This window comes from Sarcophilus harrisii, chromosome 2, assembly GCF_902635505.1.
Source record: "Sarcophilus harrisii chromosome 2, mSarHar1.11, whole genome shotgun sequence".
Lineage (NCBI taxonomy): Eukaryota > Metazoa > Chordata > Mammalia > Dasyuromorphia > Dasyuridae > Sarcophilus > Sarcophilus harrisii.
In genome coordinates, this window is record NC_045427.1 from 479,114,348 (window position 1) to 479,137,817 (window position 23,470).

At 47.1% G+C, this 23,470-nt stretch overlaps 1 protein-coding gene across 4 annotated transcripts; it reads right to left on the reverse strand.

The window, feature by feature from the left end:
* Window positions 1-6,594: 6,594 nt before the first annotated feature.
* Window positions 6,595-21,944, reverse strand: ST6GALNAC4 (ST6 N-acetylgalactosaminide alpha-2,6-sialyltransferase 4). 4 transcript variants are annotated; one of them, XM_031954700.1, is made up of 6 exons: window positions 21,834-21,920; window positions 21,106-21,169; window positions 13,067-13,255; window positions 11,794-12,206; window positions 10,756-10,863; window positions 9,292-9,481 (listed from the first exon to the last, which is right to left on the reverse strand). In XM_031954700.1, the coding sequence occupies exons 2-6, from the start codon at window positions 21,115-21,117 to the stop codon at window positions 9,292-9,294; spliced, it is 912 nt and encodes a 303-aa protein (XP_031810560.1). In that variant the 5' UTR covers window positions 21,118-21,169; window positions 21,834-21,920. The 4 variants fall into 4 exon arrangements, with proteins under 4 accessions (XP_031810559.1, XP_031810560.1, XP_012409362.1 ...); XM_031954699.1 differs by lacking the exon at window positions 21,106-21,169 and having other exon boundaries at window positions 6,595-9,481; window positions 21,834-21,944; XM_012553908.3 differs by lacking the exon at window positions 21,834-21,920 and having other exon boundaries at window positions 21,106-21,793.
* Between the last annotated feature and the right edge of the window lie 1,526 nt (window positions 21,945-23,470).

Genomic DNA, 23,470 nt, shown 5'->3' on the forward strand with positions numbered 1-23,470 from the left:
TTTTTTTCTTCCCCTCTCCTTCCCCTCCTTTCCTCCTATTTCTTTGTTGAATTGAATACATTTCTATACCAAACTGGGAGTGGGATGGATGTGTTAAACAAGCCTTTGATTCAGATAAAAGTTAAGTTCAAGCGGCATCTGATCTCTCCACTTCATTTCTCTGTGTAGTCTTCAGCTTCCCAGGTTATGTGAGATAGTAAGTTCCTCTACCTTCTTCAGCCTTTCTTTTACAGTTTATTCCTTTTTCACCTCCTTTTTTCTTTTTGTAAGATGTTTAAAATAATAAAAATAAATCTTTGGCTTACACAATTCCTTTTAGGACTCCTTATGACAATTGTTTGAACTTTCCTACTAGAATATAAACTCTTTATCCTTCTTTAGTTTTCTTAATTGCTCATGTATTTTGTATTTGTATGTTTCACTCAACTCCAATGTTTATATTTCAAAATTTCTACTCAGCTCTGAGTCCTTTCATCAGAACTTCCTTTGGAAGTTCTCCATTTCATTCAAGATTTATTTTTCTCCAATTTAACTAGGAAAGTTATTCTTGGTTGTAAGCCTATAACTTTAACCTTTTGGAATATTGTATTCCAAATTCTCTACTCCTTTATAATAATAGCTGCAAGCTATTATGTGCTGAAGTTAGCTCATAATATTTTGCAGCTATTAAATATTCCATGTGAGCATTGCATCTCAGAAGTCATCAAATGCTACAAATCAGGGCTTGATTTATTGTTTTGTTGATTGTCCAGACTTAGGAAAGTAATGGAGAAAATGTTAATAATGTAAAATAAACTTACCAATGTATTTTGCATACATTTTCTCCTCCAGAGATCTGGTTGGTAAATATTTACTAGCACACTCTTGGGTAGCTGTCAAATCTTGTGTCATCCTGATTGTGATTCTTGTGTGATCTGACTTGATACTTGAACCCTTTATTCGTAGCTACTCTTAATAGTTTATCTTTGACCAAGAGTCTCTTAAATTTTGGTTATGGAATTCCTGGGAGTTTTCATTTCAGAATTCCTTGGCTGAGGTCAGGAAACTGCCAACTTTCTGTGGGTTCGAAGCAGTCTGAGCTCGGTCAGGTTGCCATCCTGGTCTGAATTGTGTAGGATTTCAAGTTGCTTTATAATCTGCCTCTGCTCCTGTTCCCCTCTTCTCCTCTCCTCACTCAAACTCTAGTTATGGGTTCATAACCTTTCTTCTTTCTTTCCCTTTAAACATCTCTTTGTGATCCATGCCTTTAATTGATGATCCATTTGATAATTGCTGGGCCCATCTCTCCTCAGCTAACTGAATACTCCACAGGTTCAAGGTGCTGTAGACTCAACAGGCTCACCCCTAGTTGCTACTTTCTGCCCCGGTTAATCATCTGCGAGCCCTAGCCCAGCCTTAGGAGTCCAAGATCCGCTCCAGTGTCAGAGGGACAAAGCTATAGGCTCTGTAATAGGTCTACCATCCCTGCCTTGGTTATTCAACCTCAAGTCCCAGCCTCAATCAAAATGAGCTGGCCCTGTGGCCCTGGCCAGGCTCAGAGGCTCTGCCAGCTTTTCCTGTTTCCTGCCCACACACAGCCGTTTCTGTGCTGGAAGGCTCTGTGTGGGTTTTCTTGGCTGGTCTACCCTTCTCAGGGCCCAGCGGCCTCTGGCTATCTCCGTGTGCTGTCCTGGGCTGGAAAAAATGACCCACTGTGGTTTCTCCTTGGTTTTTCAGGCAATTCTTGGTCTGGTGCTCTTCCTTGATCCTCATTGTTGTGGGAGAAAGAACAAGACTCTACGACTTCCTCTTCCTTCTCTATTTCTGCTGGTCTTATATACTTTGTATGCCATTCTCAGATGGTAACCGCTAGTGTGGAACACACACAGACTTAGGGCAGAGTAGGATCAACAGGTCCAGCACAGTTAATCAGAGGACCCAGATTAACAGGCCAAGGAAAAGGAAGATTCATGCCAATAGCAACAAGGAAGGAGAGCCCCGTGGGGAGGAAGCCTCCTGACAATTCTACGAAAGGAAAGGATTGGGCTGAGCCAGGCAGGGGCAACAAGCAGTGTTTGCTCTTTCCCCAGCTGACCCAAGCCTGGCAGGGATGCCTGTGGACCACCGGCTCTCCCTCCTTCCCATTCTGGAACCAATTTTTCTGAGCCACAAGTGGCAGTTCCCAGTTCAGAGTTCTAGAACCACACGGAGAGTCGTTTCCAGGGATGGAGGGGACCCATCCATTCCTGACTGAGATTGGGGACTCCAATTCATCTACTTCTTCCTCCAAATGCAGCGAGCGGGAGGGAGTGCAGTAGGGATCCAAGGCCACATAAACAGGCCGGGAAATACCAGTTGGAAGGTACCTGAGCTCACAGGTGGGAACAGCAGCAAAGGGTGAAGTTCTGTCCAGGATTTTCTCACATATGGACCAAGCTGACTGGGAACTAGTAAGGGTCTTAGGAATCACTTTATACAACCTCTCCATCTTATACATGAGGAAACTGCTACAATACATTCCTACCTATTGGTATCTCTTCACTGCCATGCAAAGGGAAGCAAGATGAAAGGCAGTTCAAATGCAGCCCATCCCTGCCCTTATGAGCCAAGGGGGTAAGAGAGTTTGGTGAATGGTGGAGTGGAGAGTGAGGAGCTGGAGGTCAGAGGAGCCAAGTTCAAATCTCTCCTCTGACATTACTTGTAGTATCACTTTTATAATCACTTCTCAGGATAAATGCTTCTCCATCTATAAAAGGAAGGGGTTGGACTAGAAGGCCCTAAGGAGCCTCTGTGCTCTAGAGAGTGGATCCCTTGATTTCAAAGAGGCCCAAAGAGACTTAGATGAACTGAAGCTAAGTGAAATGAGCAGAACCAAATGATTGTACACAGCAACAAGACTATATGACAATCAATTCTGATGGATGTGGCTCTCTTCAATGATATAATTCAGGCCAGTTCCAATGGTCTTGTGATGGAGAGAGCCATCTGCACCCAGAGAAAGACTGTGGGGACTGAGCATGGATCACAACATAACATTCTCACTTTTTTTGTTGTTTTCTTGCATTTTGTTTTTTTCATTTTTTTTCTTTTGATCTGATTTTTCTTGTGCAGCACGATATTTGTAGAAATATGTATAGAATTATTACACATATTTAATATATATTGGATTACCAGCCATCTAGGGGAGGGTGTGGGGAGAAGGAAGGAGGGAAAATTTTGGAACAAAAGATTTTGCAAGGGTGAATGTTGAAAATTATCCATGCATATATTTTGAAAATAAAAGGCTTTAATTAAAAAAATAAAAGCATGAGAGTGAATCCTATTCCCTCTACATCAAGGAAAAAGGAACATATTCCTCTCAGGACTATTTGCCTCATCCAAATTATTCCTTCTTCGATGGAGTCCTGGGTACTGGAGGGAGGGGCCCTGAAGGGGTGTCCCTCCCTCCCACCTGAACCTCCTTCTCAGAAGGCCCTGTCCAAGATTACCTTTGTCAGTTTCCTTTAATGATGGATCCCACAAGGCTCAGGGAGGGTCTAACTTTTAGATGTTTTTGTAAAGGCCCAAGACTGATAGTGAAATTCCCAGCCTCCCATAGCAGCCCTGTAGCTTTTGAAATAGGGCTAAAGGAAATTCCCAGAGAGCAGAGGGTGAGCCCTGGGCTAGAATCTGAGACTCAGCGCAGTAAGAGAGGGAATGTTGGTTTTGAAGTCTGGGTTCAAATCCTAGTTCTGACACTTGCTCTTATGTAACCCAAGTCATCTCAATGGCTTGTGCGCTTCAGTTTGTCTATGAGAGGCTGGATTAGGAGGCCAAGAGGCTCACTCTCGGCTCTAAATCCCTGATCTCGGGAGCTCTCTGGGAACTGCTTCGGTGCAGTACCGGCCCACTCCACAAGGTGGCAGGAGACAGGCGTGAGGCCCTTATGGCTGGACAGACCCCAGAAGCCCCACGTGGTAGAGCAGAAGCAGCCTCTTTCTTCCCTTGTTCTGTGTGTGTCAGTCCCCGATGGAGCACTGAGCCTGGGGTCAGAAGACCTGAGTTCAAATCCACCACCTACCTCCCAGGGTTATTATGAGGACATCATATTTGTAAGTCTCCTGGCAGAACACAAGAGACAGCCTTTGGCTTTCTTTGTATCCCCTGCCTGGCATACAGTAGGTGCCAATCAATGCTTGTTCCTACCCACCCCCCTGCGTGCCATCCCACTGGCAAACAGGACACACCAGTACTCCAAGTGCCAAGGACAGAAATCAAGACCCCAAAAATTCCAGTTGGGGGAGGAATTAAGGTGTCAGGGCTGCTTGTAGAAAGGTGGGATTTTAGCAGGTCTTGAAGAAGAGAGAGCATTTCAGGCCTGGGGGACAAGGAGAGAAAATGCTCGGGGCCAAGCACAGAGTGTGTTGTTCCAGGCAAGGAGGCCATGTCACTACATCGCAAAATAAATGAGAAAATGAAGCAGAGAAGCGGGAATATTTCTCCTTTGTGAGAAATGGTTAGTGGCAAACCTGCCTCAAAATGGAGGTACAGGACTAGATTGAGAAAATACCTGTTAGACTGAGAAGGGATCTCAAAGCAAAAGAGAGCTGACTTTGGAGTCAAGGGACCCAAGTTCAAGTCCTCTTGATATCAACTTATGTGAGTCAATTATTTCCACACAAAATCCCTCCCTTTGGAACACAGACTAGGAGTTGGAAAGGGTTTTGTCATCAATGAATCCTAGCTGCTTAGATTCAGCCTCTCCTCGCCAGTCCTCCCCTCTGTTTCCCCAGTCCCTGTGATCATTCCTGCTAGGCTCTGGGTCACCCCCCCCCCACAATCCCCTAATCCCTGATCAGGCTTTGGCTACAAGTAAGACTCAAAGGTAAGTCTTGCTATGATGTGGCAAGCTTTGAGTGGCTCAGCCTCCAGGGCCTTAACTTGCTGGCAAGGAAGGCTGGATGGGAGACCAATCGCCAACTTTTCATTATCATTGTCATCAGCAAACTTCACTCAGCTACTGGGTTCACTGAGATGAGTCAGAGCAAAGGCAAAGCTAAGCCCTCAGGGTGTGCCAGGGTAGAGGCAGTGGGTAGAGCTGTAACCCGGAAACTATGCCCACAGGCAAGAAACGTAACCTCACCCAGGAAAAGTGTCAGTGCAACTTTGGGTAACAACAAAGGGGTGACAGGGAGAGACAGAGACCTTGCACACATTGACACGAGCCCCTTTTCAGGGTACAGTGCCCCTGTATGGGTAGAAAGTAAGGTGGGCAGGGTAGGGGGGAGGGATGCCCCATGCTGCCACCTGGCAGCTTCCAATTTTAACTATTGGCTTTTGCTAATGAAGTGCTAAACTCTATTGCTTCCAGGTTCCCCATGCAGATGTTTGGCATTCCCTAAATTCAGTGCCTTCTGAATTTCTAATCAGCTCTGCCGGCACCAGTTTGGTACAGGGCAAATAATAGCAGCTAACATTTATATCACCCTTACCATGTGCCAGGCACCAGGCAGAAATACAATTATCTCATTTGATCCTCACAACGCTAGGAAGTAGGTGCTATTATCATCCCCATGGTAACATGCTAACATGGGGATGGGAAAATGGAGGCTGGGAAACTGCTACTTTCTTAAGATTGCACAGCTAGTGACTTAATATGAACACAGGTCTTCTTCCTGATCCCCCATCCACTGTTCTATCCCCTGCACCACGCTGCCTTCCAAGTGCTAGGTTCCAAATCCCAACTCTGACAAGTCACCGAACTTACCTCAGCCTCAGTTTCTGTATCTGTAAAAACCTGTTTGAGGGAGGGTGTGTGTGTGTGTGTGTGTGTGTGTGAAATTACTGGCATTCACCTGACAGGATGCAGTGAGACAGTGTACGGAAAACAATTTGCAGACCTAAAAGCGTTAGTGTTATCACTGCTACCATTAGGTCCAATGCAACTCAGAATGGTGTGTGGCCCCAAAGAGGTCCAAACAAAAGGCATTTGGCAAACCTTTAAGCTCCAGCACTGTACAAATGGGAATCACTAGAGCACTTAGGAAAGGCCCCAGCACATGAACCCCCTGGTTACCCTGAACAAATGATTTAACTTTCCAGGGCTGAAGGCAGATGCCAACCCACATCAGTCGTTCCTGTACCAGTGAAAGCCCAGGTCCAGTCCTTTCCTCTAGGCTAACGAGAAAACAACATGGCCCTATAGTGAGGGTGAGCCCCAGGCCATTGTCCGACTGTCCAGCCCACTGCTCTGCTCAGAGGCCAGGACATCTGGCCGGATGCAAATCGCTGCTCCCAGCCTGATCTCCCTCGCATACCTCTGGTATCATGTAAGAATTCTGCTCAAATAACACCTTCTGGTGTCTCTGCTTTCCCCTTCCTTCACCCCCACAAAAATTTATCTTGCATTTACGTTGTCTATGATTATTTACATAACTGGTCCTCCCCAGATGGGGGGCAGGATTCTTCCCTATTGGTGCCCTCAGCTCCTCCATGACACCCTGTCTGCTTGTTAACGGATTATCTGAACCATGGGGCCTGCATCCCTGGACAGCCCATGAATCCTCTCCCTCTTATTCCACAGAGGCTGGCACTCGGCTCCTTCCTCAGCCTTCCTCCATCCAGGCCAAGACCATACAGCATTCAAAGTGACTTTATTGACAAATCGCTTTGGTATTTGATCCAAGGACACTTTGTAACTCAAGGGAGGGGAGACAGGTGAGTTAAAGGGATCCTTTCAGCTCTGGGGCTGATTGACTGACAAAGTCAGCTTCTGGGAAACTTCCAGAGTCCTTCTCTTCATGGGAGGTGGCTGGAGCTCAGCCCAGGTCTGGGATATCCATATGTTTGAAAGAGCTTCTGAATTTGAATGCCACTTCCTGGGTCAGAGTGAGGATAGGATGAAGAGGTGGAGGCAGCTGTGGTAAAGAACACTCACTCTGGAGCCTGAGAATCCGGGTCTAAATTCTGGCTCTGCTGCCCACATGGTTTCAGGCTAGTCATGTCGGCCTGCTTTCTCATCCATCAAGTGAGGGAGGCCACCCTGGATGGTCTCTCAGGCCCTTTTGGCTCCAAACCCCACAATCCAACGTCAGGACTGAAGTCTTTGTTGGGGGGGCGCTGAGGCTCGTCACAAAAAGGACCGCCCCCACCCATGTGGCACCCCTCGGCCCACACAGCCCGGCCACAGGGACACAGCGAGGGGACACCGAGCCTGAACAGCACAGCGACGCAGGCTGGGACGTCAGCTGGACCAGGTGGCCCTGGCAGCGCTGCAGATCCCAGAGGGCAACAGCTGGGAAAAGCTGGCTGAGGGCCACGAGTCGTAGAGCCAGGACACTGGGCTGGACCTGCTGTCCCTATGCAGCCTCGCCAGGTCGTCTTCCCTGGCCGACACTGATTTCTCTGTGTACAAAATGAGCAGGCTGAATTTGGCCACCTCTGTGGGTGCTGCCAGCTCCAGGCCCATGATGCTGCGAGCTACTTCCCGACAGAGATGCTGCTCCAGAGCAGCTGGCCTGCTGCCCCATGCGGAGGAGCCCAGAAAGCGTGGATGGTATCCTGAGACGAATGTCGGACTCGGGCTCCAGAGTTCCCTGGTTGGAATCCTTATCCCTGTGACCCTGAGCTGTGGGACTGGTGAGAGCCTTTTTCTGTGTGTGGTGAAATCTCAGTTCTGGAGGGTCCCTTGGGCAAGTGGCTTCATTACTAAGCCTCAGTTCCCTCATCTGTAAAATGGGACTGATAACACCAACAGCACCTACCTCACAGGGCTGCGGTGAGGCTACAACAAGATGGCGCACGTAGAGGGCTTTGCAGCACTATGGAGGTTATTGTCATTACTATTATAGGAGTTATTAGCCAGGAAGGAGGTGCCCTCCACTGAAGAATTTGGTTTTTAGTTCAGATCACTGCCGGAGAAAATAAGGGGTAGAGAGCTCTGTGGTAAAACCCTCGGGCCCAGTTAGAGAAAGTCAGGAAATAGCCCAGCGAGGGAATGAGGATGATGACAAAAGCCAGCATGTGCTAGGCTCTGTGCCGAGCTCTTTACAAATATTATCTCATTTTATCCTCACAACAACCCTGGGAGGTAGATGCTATTATGAGACCTGTTTTACAGATGAGAAAACTGGATGGTAGGAGTTAAGTGACTTTGCCAAGATCACCCAGCCAAGGAAATATGTGGAATACACTGGTCCAGAAAGCAGCACATTTGTCCCCCAAGCTGCTCTGATCCCCAGGCAGTCTGAAATGAATGCTGGAGTCCTTGAAGTTTCATAGAGTCAGACTATTTGGATTCTGCCTCTTGTCATTTGCTAGTTGTGTGACCTCAGGACTGTCACATTAAACCTTTTTAGCTCTTTCCAGCTCTAAATCCTATGACCTTATGACCCTGGGAAGGGGGTGAGAGAAGTTTTAAAAGCTGCCTGTTTCTCCCCAGCGGCCAATGAGAGTCAGTGAGCATTCTGTACCCTGCTCTTGTTGGACTGTCTGCCTCCTGTCTGACCTGCCTGCCAAGGAAGGTTATTAGGCTGAATGTTGAGTTCTCTGCTTTCCTAGGCAAGGGGAGACAGGAAACAGGAGCTGAGGAGTCGGGGTGGGGAGGAGGTACCAGAGCAGGTTTCCCGGAGGAGGTAATCCTCAAGTTCTCTCCTGGCTGGGGTTAAATCCCACTATGCTGGTGAAGGGACACGAAAACATATGCCCATTTTGAGCTTGTCTGACCCAGATTCAAGGTCACACAAGGTATCCTGATGCACCTCCTGATTGGGGGGGGGGGGGTAGAAGAGGAAGCCAAAGGAGAGGGCACTCTGTCATCCCAGCCCGAACCTGCCAGCCCCTCCTGCTAATAGAATGCTAGCTCACTCAAGTCCTATCTCAGAAGTTCAATTTCCTGCCCCCAGGACCTCTGGTACACTGGGAGACAGCAAGGAGGGTCCAGACCAGGCCCTAACACACCAAAGCACCAGCCTGCTCCGGACCCCAGTAGTGTCCACAAGTCCCCTTGGAATCCCAATGGATTCCAAATTCAAGTAAATGTCCAACTTCCAAAAGTTCAAGGTAGGTTTCCTTAAAAACAGGAAAAAAAATAATTACCGTGGAGGGGGGGAGAGCATTCCTTCTTCCTCCCAGTTTGGTTCAAAGTTCAGAGGTCAGAGGGATGTCATCCATCCAAAGCACGCTGATCCAGCTACCCCATGGAGTATGAGAGCCTCGCACTCCCTTAGGCAGGAGGGTGGCCCAGGACCAGGAGAGCATGTCTGCCAGGCTCCGAGATGGGCCGCGAGACGGGCCTGCTGTCTGGATTGAGGAGGACGCGGTTCCTGGAGGGACCTACTCACTCTGCCAGGAGGGATGCGTAAAGATGATGGGCTTCTTCTTGGCCCAGCGGGAGAAAATCGCCTTCTCAGTGATGAATCGGTGGGCGCCCCTCGGTGCCTTCTCATGGACTAGGTAAGTGTGGCACTCATCCAACTTGCCCTTCTCAAAGTAGTGGTAAGGCACAGAGGGAGGGCTCTTCTCTCTGGAAGGGAACGAGTTCAGGGAGAATTCATGGCCAGGCTCAGATGGACACCTGCCCCCACCCCTGGCTGCCACCATCCTCGTCACCAACAACACCCTCATTATAAACAATACTAAGCTGCCAGTTATGTTCAGTGTTCTTAGAGATACTCAGAAATCCAAGATCTAGTCCTTTGCCTCAAGGTCTTACAAAGACACATCAAGACACATAAATGTCACACCATGTCAGACATGGTTTTGATTTTTTTTTTTTTTTGATGTTGGTCAGTTTTGCTGGAAATTTTTTTCTTCTTCCTCTAAGGATAGCTAAATGACAATGATAAAAATACAGACCAAAAGGCCACATAATGACTTATGTCTATGTCCTATCCATTCAGAGCAAAGATAGAAGGAAATTCAGGATTAGGGTCCCTATGAAGACTGACCCTCACTGCAATAAGTGACTGGACTATATTATGCTGCCTTTGTGAACAAGAGTTCTTAATCTGGGGTCCACAGAGGGGGTCTGGATAGATTTTAGAAGGAAGTCTGTGAATTTGGATGGATAAAAAAAATGGATCTTTATTTCAAAAGGATTGGTTTACTCCATAATTCTAAATTTTTTTAATTTTATGAATTTAAAAATATGATTATGAGAAGGGATCCATAGGCTTCCACAGACTGCCAAAAAGATTCATAGGACCAAACAGATTAAGGATCCTCTATCTATGAAGAATATGATCACAGAGGGACATCCTCAATCTATGAAGATTATGATCACAAAGTGAAAACAAAGTAGAGGTGGGCTACTCAGTACTGAATTACACTCCAAGGTATTAAGACTAGACAAGCCTGCTTTGTACCCTCGAAAAAAATATCCTGGGGCCCAAGAAGCAGCAAAAGGGTTCAAATATATATAAACCTGCTCTACTATCTTCATAAATGATTCCCTATTCCTTGAGGAGTGCAATGAACAAATAGTTCCTTTCGCTGAACCTTGAAAGAACCTAGATAAAATGGGAAGCCTACTGTTTTGCTATAGCCCCCAAATGAATAGAAGAATAGCATATTCCAAGGATTCTAGGGAATAACATAGTTCAGTTACTCTTTCCCAAGCTTTCCCTTCTACTCCTTACATCTCCCTTCCCCCCCATAGGAGTACCCTCATCTCCCTGGAAAAGGCACAATTTCTCCACTGAGGGGAAATCCCAGGCAGGAGGCTTGGAGGCATCCCAATGGGATTCCTGGGAAAGTCTCCCCCACTACCTCCCCCCAATCCCCTCCCCCAAAAAGTACCTGCAGTAGCTGTCGCTAACCATGCCATAGACTACAATCTGCTCACAGAGCTCCATGGCCAGGATCATGGTGAACCAGCCAGTGCTCAGGAAGGAGCCAGACTTCATCCTGAAGAAGACAAAAACCATATCACCTATCAGTACTATTCTCCCCCAAGACCTCCATGCTCCCAAACCACGGGTGCAAGCCCTGTCAACCTATTATACCTGAAATGATCCCACCCTCCTCCTCTTTTGCAGCCCATCTTGCGGGGTTAATTATCTACCCTCTTTCTTTTCAGGCGTTGTTCTCTGCTGATTTTTTAAATGGTTCCTATGGACCTCAGAGAAATCAAGTCTTGGATCCACAAAGAACGTTAGAGGTCACTGATTCTAGCCTCCCAGATAAGCCCTCCGCAGCAGACCTGGCCAAGGTTCCTTCAGTCTCTTCCTGATGGTGCTGTGACAAAAGAGCTGGGCCTGCGGCCAGGAAACCTGTGATTGAGTCCCAGCTCTGACACTGGGCAACCCCAGGCAAATCTCTTGCATTCTCCGAGAGGGGATAACAACACTTATACAGACCTCCATCATGGACTGTTGCTTTGTAAACCTTACGGTGCCAGGAAAAAGATGAATTCTTATCATTATGACTCTTACTGAAACAGCACATTCCACCATAGGTCAATAACTCTGGCCCAATTCTGCCTCCCCGTAGTAACTCACATCAATAAATCACCATAAGATTTACAAAGCCCTTCCTCTTAACAATTCTATGAGGTTAACAGTAGCAGCATTATAAGCCCCATTTTACACATGAGGAAAACCAAAAAATAAGGTATTTGACCATAATCCCACAAGTAGTCAGAACCATGGTTTGACCCTAAGTCCCCAGACTTCCACTCAAGCACATGGTCTTTGGCTAAATTCCTATTAAATCAGTCCTAGCTCTGCCCTCTGGTGCTTGTAGACTGTCTAACCCCAAGCCCCTCCAAACTGGGGAGACACTCTCACAAGCCCACTGGAGAGAGGGAAAACTTGGGGAAATGGTCACTTTGCTCACCGGTTCTTGCCAGTCTCGTTCTGGAAGACCTCGTCACAGTAGGCCATCATGTGGTCAGTGAGGGTGTAGAGCTGCACCCCCGGGTACATCTCCTTAACCTTCAGCAGGGTTCGGTAGGTGGAGCCTCCTTGGTCACGGTTCATGCGCTTCCCAGGACCCCAGACCACATACACGGTGTCCCTTGCTTGCTGGAAGAAGTACGACTGGTTGCGGAGCAGCAGGGGGACACTGGTGTGGGACACCATGCGCAAAGTACTGCGGTGCCCCACGTCCGCCTCATAGCCTGCCGTGGGGGCCTGGTTCATGCGCAGCACACATTCCGTCCCATCGATCTCTGGTCCCCAGTGTGAGCCGAGCATCTGGCCAGAGCTGGACACCAGGGCACAGCGGCGACACAGCCTGTGGACCAGAGGCTGCAGGAGAGAGAGTCAAAGGGCTGGAAGAATCCTTCCAGGTTCTGGGGTCTACCCAAGCCTGATGGATCCTCGGGATGCTTGGGGGGAGACGGTAAGGAGGAAGCCCTGTAATGGGCAGACAGGACTGAGATTTAAAACCTGACTTCCTATTCTCAGTCTGAGGCCTCATGGCCAAAACACCTGCCTCAACTCCTCTCTTACTTCCTTTTCCTCAACAATATTCTTCCTTCTCCCCCAGAACAACATTGTAAAACAGTCAAAGCAACCTTATTTTCTTGAATTCTTTTGCAATAACATCATAAATAATATGAACAGCCAGAATCCAAGTCCCCTTTCAATTTAGTACTAAGATTTCTCCTCCTTGCCCAAGCTCCATCCCTCAGATGAAAAAGCATCATTTAGTTTTATCTAGCAATAAAGATACTGTATTCTACTACATCCAAGAAGAGAGAGCTTATTTTTTTTTAAATCCCATAACAGAGATACTTATATTTTTTTTAGAGTAAACTACCAACACATTATACCACTTCACTTTCTCTGATACCCTTTCTCGAAGTGTCTGGTAGAAAAAGAATGCGCAAATAAGAGGTTATTTGGAAATCCTACTGAAGTGAGTTCAAGGGATAATGTAAAAAATTACCCAGGCATGGGTTCTGTCAATAAAAAGTTATAATTATTTAAAAAAAGAAAAAGAAAAAGAAATCCTACCTGTGGGCTGAACAGATCGAATGTTCATCCACCTTAGTCCATAAGCTTCTGGGGGGGGGGGGGGCCTGAAGCAGTATGACTAAGAATCTCATCACCCACCTCTAGATTTTCCTGAAGAAGCATGAAGAAACCCAATGGAGTCCACCTACCTTGCCATCGGGCACGCTGCTGTAACCCTGGAAGTGCAGGGAGCCGGGTACCGTGGGCCACAGGCTCTCACGAGGTTGCCTTGAGGCTAGACATGCCTTCCAACACAGCTGCATACACAGTTGATTGCAGAGAAGGACATAGAGGACAATGAGCACCAAGAAACACAGTGGGACAGAAAAGAGTCGACCCTGGAGGGGAACAAAAGGAAGCCGCGGTCAGCTGGAGATGGGGCACTGAGGGAACTCTGCAAAGCTCGAGGTAAGAGAGAGCACAAGAATCACAAGATCGTGAAATCATCAACTCACAAGATCTGATTATCAGTGAATAGGAGCACACATAAACTTAGTCAGGAAAGGTTCCCTTTGAAAAGGACCTCAGAGCTCAAGCCCACTATATGAACACTCTCTAGATCAGGCTTCCCTTTTAGGTAATAAAGCAGCCGGTCCTGGATATTTCCATAGAAAAGGAGCACCAGACCTTAGAAGTGAACCTATTCCTGTTAGACGGGCTTGTTTTTTTTAGGATTAACATCTTCTATCAAACCAAAAATTACCTCTTTCTAATATCCCATCTCTAGTCCTAGTTTCACCTTGGAAGGGAGGGAGGGAGGGATGAAAGGAAGGAAAGAAGAGGAAGGGAGAGAGGAGGGGGAAAGGGAGGGAGGAGGGAAGAAGGGAGAGGAAGAAAGAAGGGAGGAAGGGAGAGGAGAGGGAAGAAGGAAGAGAAGGAAAGAAGGGAGGAAGGGAGAGATGAAAGGAAGAACAGAGGAAGGGAGGAAGGAAGGGAAAGAGGAAAGGAAGAAAAGAGGGGGAAGGGAGGGGAGTGGAAAGAACAGAGAGAAGGAGGAAAGAAGAGAGGGATGGAAGGAAAGAAAGGAAGGAGGAAAGAAGGAAGGGAGGGGAAAAAAAGGAAGAATATAAGTAGGAAAGAAAGAAGGAAAACAAGGAAGGAAACAAGTACTTACATGTACCAGATATCATACTATGCACTTTATTAATTTGACCTTCACAACAACCTTGAGAGATAAATACTATTTGTTATTCAGTTGTTTTTCAGTCATGTCTGACTCTTCATGATTCAGTTTGGGATTTTCTGGGTAGAATACTGAAGAGGTTTGTTATTTCTTTCTCCAGCCCATTTTACAGATGAAGAAACTGAGACAAACAGGGTTAAGTAGCCCAGGGTCACACAGCTAGTGTCAGAGGCTGGATCTGAGCTCAGGTCTTCCTGACTCCAGGCCCAGCACTCTAACCACTGAATCATTATTCTCCACATTTAACAGTGGGGAAACTGAGGCAAAGAGTTTTTTTTTTTTTTTTAAGTGTCTTATCCAAGTTCCAGCTAGGAAGGGTCTGAGGCCAGATCTGCATTCAAATGTTCCTGCTCCAGGCCCAGGGCTCTATCAGCTGTGTGACCCAGTGGGCTCTGGCATTACAAAGCGCCTGCCTTCCCTTTCATAACAGCTTCCTGTTCTTCAGGCAGCTAAAGTATAGATTTCAAAGTTCTTATCAGAGGAGCTTTTCTGGGGAAAACTGATAAAGCCAAGAATAGTTATGCAATCATCCTTGATTACTGGCTTAGCACTTGTACTTTTAAGTGCATACTCAGCCTGACTCCAAATCCGGCAGCCTATCTGTCACGCCACATTGCGGCCCCTTGACAAGCTGGCCTCCCGGCCCACCTTTCTAAACCCCTTGCTCTTCACCCCAGTGCCTTTTCCCAGCATTGCCCACTGTAGCTCAAGAGTCCTCCAACTGCTCCCCGAACATGTCGTTCCACCTTCCTTCGCCAGGATCACTGTCCCTTTACCTGGAATGCATAGAATTCCTAGCTCCCTGCAGGGCTCACTCAAGTGGTCCTCCACATGTGGTATGTGCCCCATCCCCCAAAACACAATTTAGAAGCCACCTTCTATGAGGACATGGGAGAGTCGTGTGTATTTTTGGACATGATCTATGTAGGAATTTGTCTTGCTTGACTATGCATATTTGTTATGAGAGTTTTCTTTTTCTTTTATTCTTTAAAATCTAAAATAAATGCTGATTGATTGAAAAATAAATTAGAATTCTTAAGTCACCTTTTGACACAAGATCTATTCTGAAAGTAACCCCAATTCTCAGTGTTTAAATTCCTTAATTACTGTATATATTCTTTATCTGTGGACATGCCATATTTCTTCAGGAAAAAAAAAAACATACTGCAAATAAATAAATTAAATTAAAATAAAAAAAAATACTACAAAGGCTGCTTTCTCCATCTTTAAAACCTCCAAGTGTAGTAGCGGGTCTTACACATCCTGAAGGAACTCAATAAATGCTTTTTGAAATGCTAAAGTTTCACCTCACTCTCTACACACTGGCAAATACCCCAAAACCCCTAATGCAGAGGGACAATAGAAAGAGAGGTACTCTAATAAAATGTTCTCCTGAATTGGTCCAATTATGAATTAACAAATATTTATTAAATATCCACCCACTGGGGATGAAAATCCAAAGAATGAAATAATGCTACACTCAAAGAATTTATATTCTAATGGGAGAGAAAAGAAATGAATAAAATAAGGAATAAACTTAAAAAGAATAAATTCAAAATTTAACTAAGAAGTCATTCAGGGCAGCTGAGGAAGGAATTCAATAAGGCTTCAATAACTAGAAAGTACAGTGAGTAAAGTGATGGACTTGGAGTTAAGACTGAATTCAAATCCAGCCTCAGACAGTAACTATGTGACTCTGAGTAGGTCATTTAACCCTATTGGCCTATTTCCTCATTTGTAAAATGAACCGAAGAAGAAATGGCAAGCCATTCCAATATCTTTGCCAAAAAACTCCAAATGGGGTCACAAAGAATCACGCAGAGCTGAACAAAAACAAGGAAGGTGGAGGGTGGAGCCTGAACTGCATCTTGAAGGAAGAGACTCTATAAGGCCTTAATAAGGAAGGTCACTCCCTTGCATCAGGAACAAGGAAAATAAGGTGGAACTATGCTAGAAAATGATAAAACTATTCCTAGCCTTTGTTCAATGATCCCAGTCTCAGGCACTTATCCAAAGGAGGTCAAAAATAGAAAACGAGATCCAATATATACCCAAACATTCATCCCAACACTTATCGTTCTAGCAAAGCACTGGGGAAAAAAAAAAAAAAGTAGGTATCCATTTCATCTCCTTAGGGAATGGCTGATCAAACTGCAGTATTTGGAACGTATTGTTACTGGGAAAAAATGAAAATGAGGTATTCAGAGAATTATAAAAAGCTTTTTATGAACTGATGAGGACTAAAACATACACATAATGGCTGTCACTGAGTAACAGAAAAAAATCAGTCTTGGAGACTAGGATGATAAAACATCTCCCTTCTCTTCAAAGAGAGAAGTAAAGGGCCGAATAGTGCATATTTATCACATCAATTATTTTCTTTTGGAGGAAGGAACCCTAAAACTCTAATTATGATTTTTAAAATGAGAGGTATAAACAGAATTTATTAATGTATAAAAGAATCTGTGTTTGTTGAATTGAATGTGAATAATTGGTTCTTCTGTCATATGGGGTCTGACTCTCTGGGGCTCCTTCTCCACTCCTCTGCAACTCTTACCCCTACACTTGCCCATGGATAAGATCTGGGTCAGTGATAGCAAATGGCTAAGAAGGCCAGAAGGTTGGAGAGGTACAGCCAACATCAAGAAAAGGCTTGAATAATTGAAACCTACTAGTCCTGTCCATGACTACAAGTGGAAAATCATTAGCAAAAGATTTTGAAATTATTTTCAGACTACAATAGACAATAAATATCTCCTGAACACATAGATTGATTAAATTGGTGTGACAGACCAAGGAGGCTGGGTTTGAATCTTGACTCTGCTTCTTACTCCCAGTGTGACATCAGCCAAATCAAATCACTACAAACCTGGCAGGGAAAAGGGGCTTCAATTTAGGCTCATGGGGCAGCTACTGTCGCAGGGGAGGGAGGGCCAGGCCTGCAGACAGGAGGCCAGAATTCAAATGTGATTTCAGACTAGCTACAAACTAGCTGTATGATCCTGGGTCAGTAACTTAACTTCGATTTTCCATTACCTGCTAGAGAAGGAAAACCCCAGATGGTGTTGGAAAGAGCCAGACACGACTGAACAATAACAACAAAAAAGACTGTAAGCTGCAAAGAAACTCAAAAGGTCATTCTAGTCTAGTCTTCTCATTTTAAGAATGAGGAACAGGCTTAGCAGGGCTAAAATAAATTAGATAAGCCAGATAAGCTGGAACTAGAACCCAGATCCTCTGATGCAAGTTCTAATACCCTTTTTGTCTCCACTTCTGTAAAATTAAGGCATTAGACTAGAGCATCCTGAAAGTCCCTTCTAAAGACTATTGTCTCTAGAAATATTTCTGTTATTAACTTCAAAGACAGCACACTGAGGCTCTCACTCAGCCATGCCTTTCTCAACTCCCACTAAGGAGGGAGGGGAGTAAAAACACTCCCCTTCCTACCCAGGGGTGTGTCCCTTTAGCTAAAACTACTGGTTGCATTGACAAGCCAGGTGCAGACAAAATAAGATCAGTGACCTCTTCCCTCCTCTCAAATTGCACCTAAAAATAATCTTCCCCAACCTCCCCCAACTCCCTTTGAATGAAGAAGCATTCAGAGCTAGAAGGGACCTGAAGGGTCATCTCCAGCCCAAACCCCTCATTTTACAGAGTAGGAAACTGGCGTACAGAGAGGTGATAATCCTGAAAGCAAAATCAGAATTTGAACTCAGGTTTCCCCTATATCCCCTATATCACATTTCTTCCCAGGATCCTTTTACTCTAAAAATCTGCTTTGGGGAGGAAGCCTGAGCACTTTGGCCCAGCAGAGAAACATAGAACCTGGAATGTCAGAGATGCAAGGGAGCAAGCTGGAAGTCAGAAAGACTTTAGTTAAAATCCAGACCCCAATATTACTGGGCAAGTGACTTAATTTGTTTGCCTCAGTTTCCTCATCTGTAAAATGTGGATAACCATTGTGCAAATCAAATGAGATGCTAACTGTAAAGGATTTAGCACAGTACCTGGCACATAATAAGTGCTACATAAATTTTAGCTATTATTATTATCTACAAGGAGATCAACTTTTGGGGAGGTCATGTGCATTATGGTGAAGCCTACTGACACCTTCTCAGAAAAATATTATTAAATGAATAAAATAAAATGCCTAGGACTACAAAGGCAACTGGTTTTGTCTGAAAGACAGTCATTGGGGATTTAATTTAAAAAGGAGAGAAAAAAAAAAAAACCAGATAAAGAAGCCCCGATAGATCCAACCCCCTTGGTTTTCCAGAGGTAAAAACTGAAACCCTGAGAAGGAAGTGACATACCCAGGATCAGAAAAGTATTAAGAATTTGAACCTGAGACTTCTAACTCCAGATACAGCCCATACTGCTATGATACCATGATTCTTAATTTATATCTACCTTGCCCAGAATACACAGACACATTCAGTACATAGGAAAATTACTTCCATGATCTCTAATGATACTTTCAAACTCTTAAAGATCTAAGAGTCTAAATGATGTACGTAAGTTTGAGAGCAAAACCAAACCCTGTTGTGTGTTTTACCACGGCAAACATTTTAGTTTAACCTTGAAGGTAGGAAGAATGACTGAGGCCATGGAAAGAAAAGGGACTTCCCTTTGACACTAGGAAGTCATCCTTCATTATCCCCTCTGTCTTCTCAATGACAAAATCTTATTTAGATAGTCTTAAGGAATTGCCTGGAGAGGCCGGCACTGAAAGGTTTCCTTGTTCAGGGACCTATAATCAACTGAGGGCTGAAGGAGGTCTATCTATCCACATTGCTGCAGTTACTACTAATCCAATCTAAGTGAATCTGTTTCCAAACAGACATGTCCTTTTCACTGTCCCCCTGAACATAACTGGCACATCCTGGGAATCCGACCTATCAGAATCCTTCATTCCTTCTTACTGATTCTACTCCTCTGAAGTCATCATCCCTTCTATGATATAGGTAAGTCTCACCTCTTCCAGAAAACTTTTCCAGATTGTCCTGGACACATCCCCTGAGTTGCTGTAGCACTGAATGGTTAGATTAATCAGAAGATACTGAATCATGAAGGGAAAATTATCTAACTTCCCCTAGTCTCCTAACTTCCTCAAGTGGATCATAATCTCCTAGACAGCAGAGCATATTTTATACATGTATTGATATGGAGAACAAGGCCTGCTAGATAGATGAATAGATCTAGATGTAGATAGATAAAGCCTCCAGTAAATGTTCATGAAATTTCTGTTAAAAATCATAAACAAATCTCTAGTTCCTTTTAAAAAAAAAAGGAATTCAGAAGAATAAATTCTATTATTTATTGCATGACCCTCGACAGTGACTTTTCCCTGAGCCTTATGGGAATTCATGAAAGTTGGATTGAAGGAAAGCTTAATTCTATCCTGGAAAGGCTCATTCCTTCCAGTCAAAATCCTCACTGTACTGTGATTTCGCAAACGTCTAATTTAGAGTCAACAAGTCAGGTTGTCATAGCAGTCTCTAGTTTGTGGGACTCCAGGCCATATCCCCAAGCTGCCTCATTTGTGAACACGTTACCATATGTAGACACTTGAGACCAGGTGCTACCAACATTTTGGCCGCTGCTAATTCAGATGAAATGATTTCTAAGGTCCCTTTCCAACTCTAAATCCTATAGATTACAGGTTTCTGTGATTATTCATGCTGTTACTTTTCTAAAAGGGCAATAAAGAATCACGACTGGTTATTTCTGTCTTGTCTCATATCTTACAGTCACTGAGAACGGGGATTAATTATCCTGTTTCCAAGTCACTGACTGGACGTCTGGTTAAGAAAAGTTAAGAAGGGGCCAAGTGCTAACTATATGCCCCTTTCTATTCAAAATACCATAGGCAGAGAAACGGCCTGATAACCTCAACTATGGAAGGAAAGGAGGGAGGAAGAAAGGCAGGGAGGAGGGAAGGTACGGAAGAACAAAGGAGGAAAGTGAGGAAGAGAGGGAGGGAGAAAGGGAGAAGGGAGGGGGAAAGAAGGAAATAAGCATTTATTAAGTGGCCCAGCACTATGTTAAGTGTTTTTATAAGTATCTTACCTGATATTCAGAAGTGTTCCTATCATACTCGTTTAAGGGAATGCAGGCAGATTGAGATTAAGTGTAGGGTCTCAGAGCTAGCAAGCGCCTCTTTAGAACTCAGGTCTCCCGGCCCCAGGCCACTTTGGCCCCTAGTCATTGTCCCTGGCGCAGGGTCCGGAAAACCTTGGCGTCCCCGCGGGTCATTCAGGGACCCCCGTGTTTCATGCCGAAGAGCTCTATCCGGAGTCAGAAGACAGGCTTGTAAAGCGAGTCTAGCTAGCCCTTACTGATTCTGAGTCGGAGAAAAATCCTTTGCCCTCTCTGAGTCTGGCTGAGCTCAGGCATCCACAAAATGCTCGCCCTGCTTCCCTCACAGGGTCACTGCGAGGGTCAAATGACAACATATGTCCGAGTATTCTATAACCTAGAGCACAACAGAAACGGGGGCTACTGTTATTAACAACTACAGCCACGATCGCAGCTCTCCTGCCGCCAGTCACTTTTCCCAACACCCCCTCCCTCAAGACAATGGGCACGAAGTGCCACTGCCTTCTGGCTCTGTTACTTCCTTTGTGACCGTCCCCTTCTCGGGGCCTCAATTCTGTGGTTCCTAAAATAAGGGGGTTGGGACTAACGGGCCACTCAGCTCCAAACCGGCGCGGTTCTAACACGCCCGAGACCAGGAGACCCCTCTGGGCACCCCGGGGAAGCTCCTTCTCCGAATCTGTGTTTTAAGAATCCATCATTTCAGTTAGAGGCTAGTGAAAATGAAAATGAATTGCATTCTTCCCATCCAAGTTCACAGATGGCTGGTCGAGAGCTCCGGACCCAGAACCCTGGCGCCATCTCTTCTCCGGTCCCATTTTCCAGGGGGAAACACTGAGGAGCCCCCTCCGGCGGAGTGGGCCACAAGCCTCGGGCCTTCCCCATTTCCCCTTCCCCCGCTTCACTCACCACGGTCTTCATTCTTTAACCTCTTAGCCGCGGCAGCCCTCCCTTTTCCTCGGAGACAATCGGCCTGCAAGGGAGCCCGGGGGAAAGTCGGTGTTGGGTGGCCACGCCCCCGCCTCCTGGGGGCCGGAGCGGGGTCCTAGCTGCGGGGAGGCGCGGGGGGGCGGGGGAGGGCTTCTCCAGGGGCCCGGGCCGCTCCCCCGCCCACTTTGGGGACGGGACCATCCGGAATGGATGAAGGGCGGGTCCGGGCGCGGGGGACCCGGAGGGCGGAGGAGGGGGGACCCAGCCCTCGCCCGCGCTCTCCCCCCCTCCGCCCCGGCCTATCTGTTCCCCTGGCCCCCGGAGCGTTCCCCACCCATCTAGAGTTCTCTGCCTGTCGGAGGAGAGGGCGCCCCCCAGGAGGAGGGGCCGCGCTCCCCATCTCCGTCCCCATCCCGTGCCCATCCTGCAGGCGCCTGCCCGGCAGGGCGGCGGGGCCAGAGGCAGGGCGGCTGTCCGGCCGCTCCGCATCGGCTCCCGGGAGCTGTTCCATCGCCGGGGCCGCTCCGCAGCCGGGGAAGGGCGTCCCCGGGGCCGCGGGGGCCGCGGGGGCCTGCAGCGGCGCCGGGACCGGGAAGGGTGGCGGGATACCGGCTCCTGCGAGGGCTCCGCCCCGCCCCCGGAGGCTTTCCTCCCCCTCCCCGCCCCCAGCGCGCCTCGGCCGTGAGACCTTGGGCGGGTCGCTTTACCTCTCCGGGATTCTCGCTCCTCCTCTGGGCCGTAAACACCCGCGGCTCTCCGAACAGTGCTGAGGTCACCGGCCCGGCGGGCCCAGGCTCTCCCCAGCCCGCCGCCATCCGGTCCGGTTTCCTGAGGCTCTGCCCCGCCCCTCTCCAACTCTCTTCCCCTCCTCTCCCCTCCCGCCCCCCCTCCGGAGCTAGCGGGGCAGGAAGCGGAGGATGCTCGGCGGCCGCCGCCCGCCCCCACCCCGCCGCCAGCCCCCGCCCCTCCCCCCACGCCCCTCACGGAGGGCACGGCTGGAGGTCTCTCGGCATTTCCTGTACGGGCGGCCCGCTGGGCATTACTTCAGGCCGTCTTACCGCCCCTCCGCCCACGCCGAGTCCCCACGCTGCCCCGGGCCCCGCACTGGCAGCCCGCAGAGGGGCGGCCGGGAGAACCCCCACGGAGCAGCAGGGGACTTGGGGTCACTCACTTCACAGAGAAGGACCCTCAAGCTGAAGGAGGGGCTGAGGCCCCGCTGCTAGGGAGCGCCCAGAGAGCCTCGTCCTTCCCCCACATCACACTGGTCCGTGGGTGCTCGAGTCCCAAGACCCGTTTGGCCAAGACAAAGGGTTTGGCCGTTTCCTCTCTCTGCTCGTTTTACCGCGAGGAAACTGAGGCAAATGGCGTCAGGTGACTTGTCCCGGCTCATATCGGTCGGACTGGGGACTGACTCGCTGACTGCAGGCCCTGCACTGGATGCACTGCCCGGCGCGGCGGCCCACCTCCTCCCTCTCTTTAAGCAAAGCAGGAACCGTTGTCACCATCTTACAGATAAGGGAAAGGAGACCAAGACATCCTGCAGCTTCTCCCAGGCAGTCGGCCACACCTCGCGGGCCAGGGCTTTGCCAGCTCTGCCCCTCACCGAGCCTGAATCCCCCTGGATATAACTGGTCTCCTCCCCAGACTCCCCCAGGGATGGGGGAAAGCAGCTCAGGCCTCTTAGGACTTTGAGCACAGACTACTCTGCTTCCTTGTAGCCATAGAATCCGGGGCAAGGTGACCATCCAGGGGTCCTCAAACTACGGCCGCGGGCCAGGTGCGGCAGCTGAGGACGGTTATCCCCCTCACTCAGGGCTATGTAGTATCTTTATTTAAAGGCCCACAAAACAAAGTTTTTGTTTTTACTATAGTCCGGCCCTCCAACAGTCTGAGGGACAGTGAACTGGCCCCTATTTAAAAAGTTTGAGGACTAAAATTTTTAGTCCAATGCCCTCATGGTAGAAATCATCCGAAGCTTAGAGAGAATGATCATTTGCCTAGATCACCCAGAGTTGATGGTTCAAGGATTAATCCTAATAAGATCTTTCTTTTTTTAATTTGCAGAGCTACATTATATATTTAAAAGGTGGAGCAAGTTGTACATAAAAAATTTGCAGTTTCATGTGCAATCATCGTTTTTATACTATGTTACAGAAATACTTGTTTTATTCCATAAATTAAAAAAAATAATTTGAAAAATAAATAAATGAGACATTTTTAAATGAAACTTTTTTTAAAAGAGAAAAGAGTGGGAGTGGGGAGAAAAAAGTCTCTCTAAAACGATGTGAGGTGATAGAATGCTGAGGAGCTTACGTTTCTATAGCACATTTAGGTTTACAAGGTG